This window comes from Ornithorhynchus anatinus, chromosome 2 (assembly GCF_004115215.2).
Source record: "Ornithorhynchus anatinus isolate Pmale09 chromosome 2, mOrnAna1.pri.v4, whole genome shotgun sequence".
NCBI lineage: Eukaryota > Metazoa > Chordata > Mammalia > Monotremata > Ornithorhynchidae > Ornithorhynchus > Ornithorhynchus anatinus.
In genome coordinates this window covers 135,356,079-135,368,627 of record NC_041729.1, presented here as the reverse complement: position 1 = coordinate 135,368,627, position 12,549 = coordinate 135,356,079, and the positions used below count along the sequence as shown (strand labels likewise).

Sequence of the window (12,549 nt, the reverse complement as noted above, 5' to 3'; positions counted from 1 at the left end):
GCCCTTTTGGGGCTCTTTTCCCACCAGTCGACAACTCTCTTAATCACCCCGTCCCCCGTCCCGGCTCCGAGCAATTAACTCTCTTGTCCTCCTTTCTCTCCTACCCCCGGGGAGGCCGATTACAATTCGGATTAGGAGGCGAAGTCGGGCCAGTTCCCCTGCCTATCACGCTGTGCGAGAAGACCAGCGGAAGCCGCATCAGTCTCTGCCTGCAAAGTGAAACAGATTATCAGGATGAACATATATTTCCGCTTACCTGCTTCTGCGTGTGCGCCTGTGTTCTGCATAAGACTGCCTCTCCGATCAGCCTCGATTAACTCTTCCTCCGTCTCCAAGGGGTTTATTTCAGAGAGGGCATCCAATCCACCTCGGAGGCTTTGACAACGAAAGATTCAGACACGGGACTGTCCGGTTGTTTCCAATAACAGTATTATAAAGTCAAACATAAACAGGCACATAATCCGCTCACATGGACGGTTCTTGAATTTCTCACGGTGCCTGTCGATTGCTCTTCCAAGCGGTCGGTAGAGTGCTCGGCACATAGTAAGTGCTCCATAAGTAACATTCAATAGTATTTATTGAGCGCTTACTATGTGCAGAGCACTGTACTAAGCGCTTGGGATGAACAAGTCGGCAACAGATAGAGACGGTCCCTGCCGTTTGACGGGCTTACGGTCTAATCGGGGAACACTGTATCAGTGACACTGATTGACGCAGCGGAGAACGCTTTCTCTTTCTTTCCAGAAGAATCAAACCTGACTTTATTACTTTCTCGCTTTCCAGTTGGGTTTTTTTTATGGTGTCTGTTAAGCATTTACATTGACACTGTACTAAGCGCTGGGGTAGATACAAGTAATCAGGGTGGACACAGACCTTGTCCCACATGGGGCTCACAGCCTGAATCCCCATTTTCCAGATGAGGTAACTGAGGCCCAGAGAGGTGAAGTGACTTGCCCGAGATCACACAGCAGACGAGGGGCGGGGCCGGGACCGGAGCCCAGGTCCTTCGGTCTCCCCGGCCTGGGCTCTATCCGCTAAACCACGCCGCTTCTGAACCTTGAGGGGACCCCACAGTGACAGGCAGGGGAGGGTTTGTGAAAGAGACTGAGAAGGGATGGTCCGAGAGACAGAAGAGAACCAGGACAGGACAGTACCAGCGACGCCAAGGTTTACAGTGCTTCACAAAAATCGATCTGTGAAGAATATCCATTCCTAGGGTAGACACGATCTTAATGCTGCCAAAGTAAGGTCTCGGGAAAATCTTCGACACCGAAGCCTTTTTCTCTGTGGCGGAGACCATGAAATAAGGAGCGGGGAGGGCAGGACTACGGACGTAAGACCTTCCCCAGCCCTCTGTCTCTTCTTTAGCAGATTAAAAGAATTCAATTCCTGGGAACGGGGGTTGACTCTGTGCCTAACGATAAGAGTTCAGAATCACTCCCTCACAGAAACTGGTCTTAAAGCTACTTGCTCGATAATGTGAACATGCTACCTCACCCTGGATATACCGTGAGCCCGTCAAAGGGCAGGGACCGTCTCTATCTGTTACCGATTTGTACCTTCCAAGCGCTTAGTACAGTGCTCTGCACACAGTAAGCGCTCAATAAAGACTATTGAATGAATGAATATAACGATGATGATAAAGTTTCGAGTGAAATACACTTCCAAAGGGGATTCCGAAATACGCTAGGTAAGATCACACTGGCCGAGTGCCAGTGAACCAGTACGGGTTAGTGGACAGGGCACGGGCCTGGGAGTCAGAAGGACCTGGGTTCTAATCCCCGGCTCCGCCACGTGTCTGCTGTGCGACCTCGGACGAGTCGCTTCTCTGCTCTGGGCCTCAGTTCCCTCATCTGTAAAATGGGGGTGAAGAGCGTGAGCCCCACGCGGGACAGAGAACGCGTCCGACCTGATTAGCTCGTACCTACCCCGGCGCTCAGAACAGCGCTTGGCAAATATTAAGTGCTTCACACGTACCATTATTATTATTTAAAAAGAAACTAAAACCGTGCTCTTACCGATTCAGATGAGTGTGCAAGTCATAATGGGATTTTCTATAATGTTTTCTTGAACCGTGGGAACATTCTGATGGTGAATTGACTGTCAAGGATGCAAGTGGATCATCTGATGAGTCAGAACTATCTACAAAACAAAACCAAGTAAAAACCATCTGATGGGACACACGTCGGGCCACGAGAGCTTGCTCATTTTTCATTTCAACGTTATTTGGAATTGATTTTTTTCCACTTGTTTCTACTTAGATCTCCTCTGCCACTCAACCGGCGTGCATACAGTTTAATTCTCACCCCCGGCTAAGCTGAGACGGAAAAGCAAAGTATTATCACTATTAATAATGATAATGACTGTCTCTATCTGTTGCCGATTTGTCCATTCCAAGCGCTTAGTACAGTGCTCTGCACATAGTAAGCGCTCAATAAATACTATTGAATGAATGATGACAAATTATCGTGGTCTCCTTTCCCCACCCGATTCCCCCTCCCTTCTCCATCACTTCTAAGCTCGGGACCGTACCCCTTAAACTCTTTGCTACCGTCCCCACCCCAAGCCCCACAGCACTCATGTCCCCATCCTTACTCCGCCATCTCCCCTGTCATTTGTTTTTAACGTCCGTCTCCTCCTCCACGTTAATACAGCCACTCATCCTGCCCTGCTTGGATTACCGCATCAGCCTCCTCGCTGACCTCCCGGCCTCCTCTCCCAAACTCCGGTCCGTACCTCCCTCTGCTGCCCGGATCATTTTTCTACAGAAACGTTCGGGACACGTTTCCCCACTCTTCAAAAACCTCCGGCGGTTGCCCATCCACTTCCGCATCGAACAGAAACTCCTGATCATTGGCTCCAAAGTCCTCCATCCCCTCGCCCCCTCCTACCTCACCTCCCTGATCTCCTACTTCAACTCAGCCCGCACGCTTGGCTCCTCCAACGCTCACCTTCTCACTGGGCCTCGATCTCGTCTGTCTCGCCGCCGACCCCCGGCCCCCGTCCTGCCTCTGGCCTGGAACGCCCTTCCCTCCTCAAATCTGACACACAATCACTCTCCCCTCTTCAAAATCCTACAGAAGCCTCATCTCCGCCAAGAGGCCTCTCCTAAGCCACCTTTTCCTCTTCCCCCACTCCCTTCTGCACTGCCCTGATTCCCTCCCTTTGTGCTTCCCCCATCCCTGCCCCACGGCACTTTTGTGCATATCTTTCATTGATTTATATTGATGTCTGTCTCTCCCCACCTCTAGTGCTCATTGTGGGCGGGGAGTATGTCTATTGCTTTATTGTACTCTCCCAAGCGCTTAGTTCATGCTCTGCACATATTAAGCGCTCAATAAATACAATCGAATGACTGAATAAGAAATCTCAAAATGATTATTATGAATAGGCCCAAAAGAACTTTAATATCAATTCATTCAATAGTATTTATTGAGTGCTTACTAGGTGCACAGCACTGTACTAAGCACTTGGAATGTACAAATTCATTCATTCCTTAGTATTTACTGAGCGCTTACTAGGTGCAGAGCACTGGACTAAGCGCTTGGAATGGACAATTCGGCAACAGAGAGAGACAGTCCCTGCCCACCGACGGACTTACGGTCTAATCGGGATGGCATTTGGTAAGCGCTTACTAGGTGCCAAACACTGTTCTAAGTGCTGGGGGGAATACAAGGTAATCAGGTTGTCCCACGCGGGTCTCACAGTCCCATTCATTCATTCATTCATTCATTCAATAGCATTTATTGAGCGCTTACTGTGTGCAGAGCACTGTACTAAGCGCTTGGAAGGTACAAATCGGTAACAGATAGAGACAGTCCTTGCCCTTTGACGGGCTAACGGTCTAATCGGGGGAGACGGACAGACAAGGACAAGGGCAATAAATAGAATCGAGGGGAAGAACATCTCATTAAAACAGTAGCAAATAAATAGAATCGAGGCGATGTACGGCTCATTAACAAAATAAATAGGGTAATGAAAATATTTACAGTTGAGCGGACGAGTACGGTGCTGAGGGGATGGGAAAGGAGAGGGGGAGGAGCAGAGGGAAAACAAGTTTCCATTTACCTAATGTTTTCCCGCCACGCCTATATCTTTCAAGTACCTAATAAATACCAAAACACGCGATATGTTTATCTTACCCGGATAGGTTAGAGATCTTCTACTTTTAAATCTCGTCCGTACAGCTTTCGAACCTGCAGTCTAAAGGGAACCATCGACAGTTAACCGTTTACAAGGGGAAACGGGTTTGTAAAATACGAGAATCCTCCAAGCAACCCTCCTATGTTTTATGTCATATGTTTATTATATGAGCACTGTGTAGCAGGTTCTTATTTAATAATAATAATGTTGGTATTAGTTAAGTGCTTACTATGTGCAGAGGACCGTTCTAAGCGCTGGGGGAGATACAGGGTCATCGGGTTGTCCCACGTGAGGCTGTCTTAATCTCCATTTTACAGATGAGGGCCAGACAAGCGAAGTGACTTGCCCACAGTCACCCAGCTGACGAGCGTCAGAGCCAGGATTCGGAACCCATGACCTCTGACTCCCAAGCCCGGGCTCCTTCCACTGAGCCACGCTGCTTACTTTATATACACTCAGATGCTGAAACATTTTGAACTCTCTATATACACTCATTCAATAGTATTTATTGAGCACTCACTGTGTGCAGAGCACTGTACTAAGCGCTTGGAATGGACAATTCGGCAGCAGTTATTAAGGCCATTTCACCTCTCTGAGTTCCCTCATCTGTATAACGGGCATTAAGACTGGGAGCCCCACGTGGGACAACCTGATCACCTTGTATCCTCCCCAGTGCTTAGAACAGTGCTTGGCACACAGAAGGCGCTTAACAAATATCATTATTCTTCAACAGTTATTACTCAACAATTCGGCAATATACCTTTATATATAGGTAAATATGCGTATATATTTATATAAATCTATTTATATATAAATAAACATTTATATATATATAAATCTATATAGATATAAATATATTTACATATTATATATAATATATAATATATTTATATCTATTTATATTTGTATTTATATATACATATATACATTCATTCATTCAATAGTATCTATTGAGCGCTTACTATGTGCAGAGCACTGTACTAAGCGCTTGGAATGAACAAGTCGGCAACAGATAGAGACGGTCCCTATACATATATACATATACATATACATATATTATATATATATACATAAATAGCCCTTTCCACTCAAACACATGCCCGGCTGTGAAATTCCCCAGCGAGTACTAATCCAGCCTCTGCACTTGTCCGCTGTGGGCTCTTGAGCAAGTCACTTCACTTGCCTGGGCCTCGGTTACCTCGTTTGTAAAACGGGGGTTAAGACCGTGAGATTCATTTCATTCATTCATTCCGTAGTATTTATTGAGCGCTTACTATGTGCAGAGCACTGTCCTAAGCGCTTGGAACGTGCAATTCGGCAACAGATCGAGACAATCCCTGCCCAGTGACGGGCTCGCACCGTGTCCAACCCAAGCTCGTCCCTCTCCCAGAGCTCAGCGTAGCACCCGGGACAAGTCGTAGGCTCTTAACAGATAGTCGGTCAGTGGTATTTACTGAGCGCTTACTGTGTGCACAACACTGAACCAATAACGGTGGCTTCTGTTAAGCGCTTACTACGTGCCAGGCACCGCTGGGGCGGACACGAGATAATCGAGTCGGATACGGTCCCCGCCCGACGTGGGCCTCCCGGGCTCAATCCCCATTTTCCAGATGAGGGAACCGGGGCCCGGAGAAGTGACGCGACCTGCCCGAGGTCCCACAGCAAACGATGGAGCCGGGATTAGAACCCACGACCTCCTGACTCTTATCCACTCCACCACGCTGCTGCTCCTGCGCGTTTGGGAGCGTTGGCTAGAACGAGAGACGGCCGCGATCCCTGCCCGCGACGTAAACACCCAAGTGATTCTTTAGTAAGTTCGTCGTGGGCGGGGAACGTCACCGTTTATTTTTGTACCCTACTTTCCCTAGCGCTCAGTACGGCGCTCTGCACACAGTAAGCGCTCGATAAATACGACCGGACAAGGGAAACCGGGTAGGGAGGTAAGAGTGGAGAGTCCCCACGCAAATGGGTCGCGCGGCTGGAGTCGAGGGAACCGTCCATTCATTCGACCGTATTTATCGAGCCCTTACTCTGCGCAGGACGCTGTGCTAAGCGCTCGGAGAGCACAATTCGGCAACAGAGACGATCCCTACCGCACAAGCAGTTCACAGCCTAGAAGGACCAGAGATGGAGAAGGGTGAGGCAGGGGTCGGTGAGGAGGAAGAGGAGCTGCCGTCCATCCCGTCAACTGTATTTATTGAGCACTGACTGTGTGCAGAGCACTGTACTAGGCGCTTGGGAGAGTACGATACAACACTGTAACAGACACATTCCTGCCCACAACGAGCTCACGGTCTCCGGGGGGGGAGAGTGCAGGGAATGTGCCCCATGTGGGACAACCTCATTACCGTGTAATAGTAATAATAACGAAGGCATTTGTTAAGCGCTCATTACGAGCCGAGCACCGTTCTAAGCGCCGGATGGTATTTGTTAAGCGCTCACTACGCGCCGAGCACCGTTCTAAGCGCCGGATGGTATTTGTTAAGCGCTCACTACGCGCCGAGCACCGTTCTAAGCGCCGGATGGTATTTGTTAAGCGCTCACTACGCGCCGAGCACCGTTCTAAGCGCCGGATGGTATTTGTTAAGCGCTCACTACGCGCCGAGCACCGTTCTAAGCGCCGGATGGTATTTGTTAAGCGCTTACTACGCGCCGAGCACCGTTCTAAGCGCCGGATGGTATTTGTTAAGCGCTTACTGTGCGCCGAGCACCGTTCTAAGCGCCGGATGGTAGTTGTTAAATGTTCACTCTGTGCCAAGCACTGTTCTAAGTGCTGGGGGGGGGTACAAGGTGATCAGGTTTCCCAGGCTTCATCCCCATTTTCCAGATGAGGTAACTACGGCCCAGGGAAGTGAAGTGACTTGCCCAAAGTCACACAGCGTGGCTTAGTGGAAAGAAAATGGGCTTGGGAGTCAGAGGTCATGCGTTCAAATCCCGTCTCTGCCACTTGTCAGCTGTGTGACTGCGGGCAGGTCACCTCACTTCTCTGGGCCTCACTTACCTCATCTGTAAAATGGGGATTAAGACTGTGTTGGGCCAACCTGATGACCCTGTATCTACCCAGTGCTTAGAACAGTGCTCTGCACATAGTAAGTGCTTAACAAACACCAACATTATTAAGCAGCGGAGGCGGAATTAGAACCCACAACCTCTGACTCCCAAGCCCGGGGTCTTGCCACTAAGCCATGCGCTTGGCAAATAGTAAGCGCTTAAGAAATACCACCACCATCATAATAATAATAAAGGCATTTGTTAAGTGCTTACTATCTATGTGCCCGGCACTGTTCTAAGCGCTGGGTGGGGTGGAGTGAGCGGTACGAGGTGGTCAGGTTGTCCCACATGGGGCTCACAGTCTAGAGAAGCAGCGTGGCTCGGTGGAAAGAGCCCGGGCTTGGGAGTCAGAGGTCATGGGTTCGAATCCCGGCTCTGCCACTTGTCAGCTGGGTGACTGCGGGCGAGGCACTTCACTGGGCCTCGGTTCCCTCATCTGCAAAATGGGGATGAAGACTGTGAGCCTCACGTGGGACAACCTGATGACCCTGTATTGGCTCAGTGGAAACAGCCTGGGCTTCGGAGTCAGAGGTCATGAGTTCACCTCCCGGCTCTGCCACTTGGCAGCTGTGTGACTGTGGGCGAGTCACTTCACTTCTCTGTGCCTCAGTTACCTCATCTGGAAAATGGGAATTAACCGTGAGCCCCACGTGGGACGACCTGATGACCCTGTATCTCCCCCAGCGCTTAGAACAGTGCTCTGCGCATAGTAAGCGCCTAACGAATACCAACATTATTATTCATCCAGTAGTATTTCTTGAGCGCTTACTAGAGCGCTGTACAGCGCAGAGCACTGTACTGAGCGCTTGGAATGTACAATTCGGCAACAGAGAGAGACGATCCCTGCCCAATGACGGGCTCACGGTCTAATTGGGAGAGACAGACGGCAAAACGGAACAAAACAATTCTATTAATGATGTGTCTACGATTCTATTTATCTATTTTGATGCTACTGATGCTACTTGTTTTGTTTTGCCGTCTGTCTCCCCCGATTAGACTGTGAGCCCAGCATCATCATCATCTCTACCTGTTGCCGAATTGTACATTCCAAGCGCTTAGTACAGTGCTCCGCATAGAGTAAGCGCTCAATAAATACCAACATTATTATTATGGGTGGCAGAGGCGAGATTAGAACCCATGACCTCCGACGCCCAAATCCGGCCACTGGGCCGCGCTGCTTCCCTGCTCCCATGAGGCTCTGGGGGGCGGGGAGGGGGCTGATGATAATCATAATAATGTTGGTATTTGTTAATGGCTATGACTGAATGAATAATAATAATAATAATGACGGTATTTGTTAATGAATATGACTGAATAATAATCATAATGGTGGTATTTAATGAATATAACTGAATGATCACAATTATGGTATTTAATGAATGACTGAATGAATAATAATAATCATAATGCTGGCATTTGTTAATGAATACAGCTGAATGATGATAATCGTAATGTAATACGATAATGACGGTGCTTGTTAACGAATATGACTGAATAATAATCATCATAATGCTGGCATTTGTTAATGAATATGGCTGAATGAATAATAATAATCATAATGTTGCTATTTGTTAATGAATATGACTGAATGAATAATACTCATCATAATGTTGGTATTTGTTAATGAATATGGCTGAATGAATAATAATGATGACGGTATTTGTTAATGAATATGACTGAATAATAATCATCATAATGGTGGTATTTGTTAATGAATATGGCTGAATGAATAATAATAATAACAATGACGGTATTTGTTAATGAATATGACTGAATAGTAATAATGATGGTGTTTGTTAATGAATATGACTGACTGAATAAGAATAATCATAATGGTGGCATTAGTTAATGAATATGACTGAATGAATAAGAATCATCATAATGGTGGTATTTATTAATGAATATGGTTGAATAATAATGATGGTGTTTGTTAATGAATATGACTGACTGAATAAGAATAATCATAATGGTGGCATTAGTTAATGAATATGGCTGAATGAATAATAATAATAATGATGGTATTTGTTATAATGAATATGACTGAATGAATAATCATCATAATGTTGGTATTTGTTAATGAATATGGCTGAATGAATAATAATAATAATACTGACGGTATTTGTTAATGAATATGACTGAATGAATAAGAATCATCATAATGGTGGTATCTGTTAATGAATATGGTTGAATAATAATGATGGTGTTTGTTAATGAATATGACTGAATGAATAATAATCATAATGATGGTATTTTTAGTGAATATGACTGAATAATAATGATGATGATGGTGTTTGTTAATGAATATGACTGAATAATAATCATAACGATGGTATTTTTTAGTGAATATGACTGAATAATAATAATGATGATGGTGTTTGTTAATGAATATGACTGAATGACTAATAATCATAATGATGGCATTTTTTAGTGAATATGACTGAATAATAATAACAATAGTATTTGCTAATGAATATGATTGAATGAATAACAATAATAATAATGATGTTGGTATTTGTTAAGCGCTTTCTATGTGCAGAGCACTGTTCTAAGCGTTGGGGGAGACACAGGGTGATCAGGTTGTCCCACGTGGGGCTCACAGTTAATCCCCATTTTGCAGATGAGGGAACTGAGGCCCAGTGAAGTGACTTACCCAAAGTCAGACGGCTGACCAGCGGCGGAGGCGGGATTCGAACCCACGACCTGTGACTGCCGAGCGCCGCCGCCGCCCTCAGAGTCCCGTCCGTTCGCACCTGGGCCGCGCCTCCGGGCCGCTCCGCCTCCCGGGACGGGCTCCGCTCCGGACCCGACAACATGGCGGCCGCCGCCATCGTCGTCTCCACAGCCGCCGCCGCCCGCCGGAAGTGCGTCACGCCCCGCGCTCCCTCCTCTGATTGGCCGAGACGGGGCGGGGGGCGGGGCTCGGCCTCTCGGCGCCTCATCGGCGCGCTCGTCTCTCATTGGACGGAGGGGCCGCGGGGGGGCGGGGCCTCCCGCCAGCCTGCCTGCCGTCACTCATTCCTCCTATTTCATGAGGACCGGGCTATTTATTGGCCCCTTATTCTTCGTTCATTCATTCCACAGTACTTATTGAGCCCTTACTGTTCATTCATTCATTCCATAGTATTTCTTGAGTCCTTATTCATTCATTGCATAGTATTTATTGAGCTCTTACTATTAATAATAATAATAATAATGTTGGTATTTGTTAAGCGCTTACTATGTGCCGAGCACTGTTCTAAGCACTGGGGTAAACACAGGGGAATCAGGTTGTCCCACGCGGGGCTCACAGTCTTAATCCCCATTTTACAGATGAGGGAACTGAGGCACAGAGAAGTTAAGTGACTTGCCCACAGTCACACAGCTGACAAGTGGCAGATCCGGGATTCGAACTCATGAGCCCTGACTCCAAAGCCCGTGCTCTTTCCACTGCGCCATTAGTATCTCTTGAGCCCTTACTATTCATTCATTCGTTCCATAGTATTTCTTGAGCCCTTATTCATTCATTCCATAGTATTTATTGAGCTCTTACTATTCATTCATTAGTATTTCTTGAGCCCTTACTATTCATTCATTCGTTCCATAGTATTTATTGAGCTCTTACTATTCATTCATTCGTTCCACAGCATTTCTTGAGTCCTTACTATTCATTCATTCGTTCCACGGTATTTCTTGAGCCCTTACTATTCATTCGTTCGTTCCACGGTATTTCTTGAGCCCTTACTAGTCATTCATTCGTTCCACGGTATTTCTTGAGCCCTTACTAGTCATTCATTCGTTCCATAGTATTTCTTGAGCCCTTATTGTTCATTCATTCATTCCATAGTATTTATCGAGTCCTTATTCATTCATTCCATAGCATTTATTGAGCTCTTACTATTAATTCATTAGTATTTTTTGAGCCCTTACTATTCATTCATTCATTCCATTGTATTTCTTGAGCCCTTACTATTCATTCATTCGTTCCATAGTATTTATTGAGCTCTTACTATTCATTCATTAGTATTTCTTGAGCGCTTACTAGTCATTCATTCATTCATTCCATAGTATTTCTTGAGCCCTTACTAGTCATTCATTCATTCCATAGTATTTATTGAGCTCTTACTATTCATTCATTAGTATCTCTTGAGTGCTTACTAGTCATTCATTCCATAGTATTTATTGAGCTCTTACTATTCATTCATTAGTATTTCTTGAGCGCTTACTAGTCACTCATTCATTCCATAGTATTTATTGAGCTCTTTCTACTCATTCATTCCATAGTATTTATTGAGCCCTTACTATTCATTCATTCCATAGTATTTATTGACCCCTTACTATTCATTCATTCATTCCATAGTATTTATTGAGCTCTTACTATTCATTCATTCATTCAATAGTATTTATTGAGCACTTATTCATTCATTCAATGGTATTTATTGAGCACTTATTCATTCAATAGTATTTATTGAGCACTTATTCATTCGATAGTATTTATTGAGTGCTTACTAGTCATTCAGTCAGTCAGACTGAGCACTTACTGTCTTCCAAGAACTCTACTAAGCATTTGGTAAGCCCATCGATGGGCAGGGATTGTCTCTATCTGTTGCCGAATTGCACATTCCAAGCGTTTGGTACAGTGCCCTGCACATAGTAAGTGCTCAATAAATACTATCGAATGAATGAATGATTGGACAATCGGGCAACAGATAGAGACCATCCCTGCTCAATGACTGGCTCGCGGTCTAAACGGGGGAGACAGACGGCAGAGCAAAACAGAACAAAACAAAAACAACATTATCATGATAAATAGAATCAAGGGGATGGACACCTCATTAACAAAATAAATAGGGTAATGAAGATATATACAAATGAGCACAGTGCTGAGGGGAAGGGAAAGGGGAGGGGAGGAGCAGAGGGAAAGGGGGGAAAAGAGAGCTTAGCTGAGGAAAGGTGAAGGGGGGCAGAGAGGGAGCAGAGGGAAAAGGGGAAGCTCAGTCTGGGAAGGCCTCTTGGAGGAGGTGAGCTCTCAGGAGGGCTCGGAAGAGGGGAAGAGAGTTAGTTTGGCGGAGGTGAGGAGGGAGGGTGTTCCGGGACCGCGGGAGGACGTGGCCCGGGAGGTCATTCATTCATTCATTCAATAGTATTTATTGAGCGCTTACTATGTGCAGAGCACTGTACTAAGCGATTGGAATGAACAAGTCGGCAACAGATAGAGACGGTCCCTGCCGTCTGACGGGCTCACGGTCTAATCGGGGGAGACGGACAGACGAGAACGATGGCGATAAATAGAGTCGAGGGGAAGAACATCTCGTAAAAACCGATGGCAACTAAATAGAATCGAGGCGATGTACAATTCATTAACAAAATAAATAGGGT

General features: G+C 46.0%; 1 protein-coding gene across 2 annotated transcripts in view; it reads right to left on the bottom strand.

The window, feature by feature from the left end:
- The window catches only part of CCDC138 (coiled-coil domain containing 138), a 76,710-nt gene extending 66,680 nt beyond the window's left edge, over window positions 1–10,030 (bottom strand). For both annotated transcript variants that reach the window (XM_029057570.2, XM_029057571.2), the window contains exons 1-4: window positions 9,945–10,030; window positions 4,143–4,203; window positions 2,019–2,142; window positions 257–375 (exon numbers count right to left, since the gene is read on the bottom strand). In XM_029057570.2, the coding sequence (XP_028913403.1) occupies window positions 257–375; window positions 2,019–2,142; window positions 4,143–4,203; window positions 9,945–10,022 (382 nt within the window). In that variant the 5' untranslated portion in view covers window positions 10,023–10,030. The remainder of the gene's footprint in view (window positions 1–256; window positions 376–2,018; window positions 2,143–4,142; window positions 4,204–9,944) is intronic.
- Between the last annotated feature and the right edge of the window lie 2,519 nt (window positions 10,031–12,549).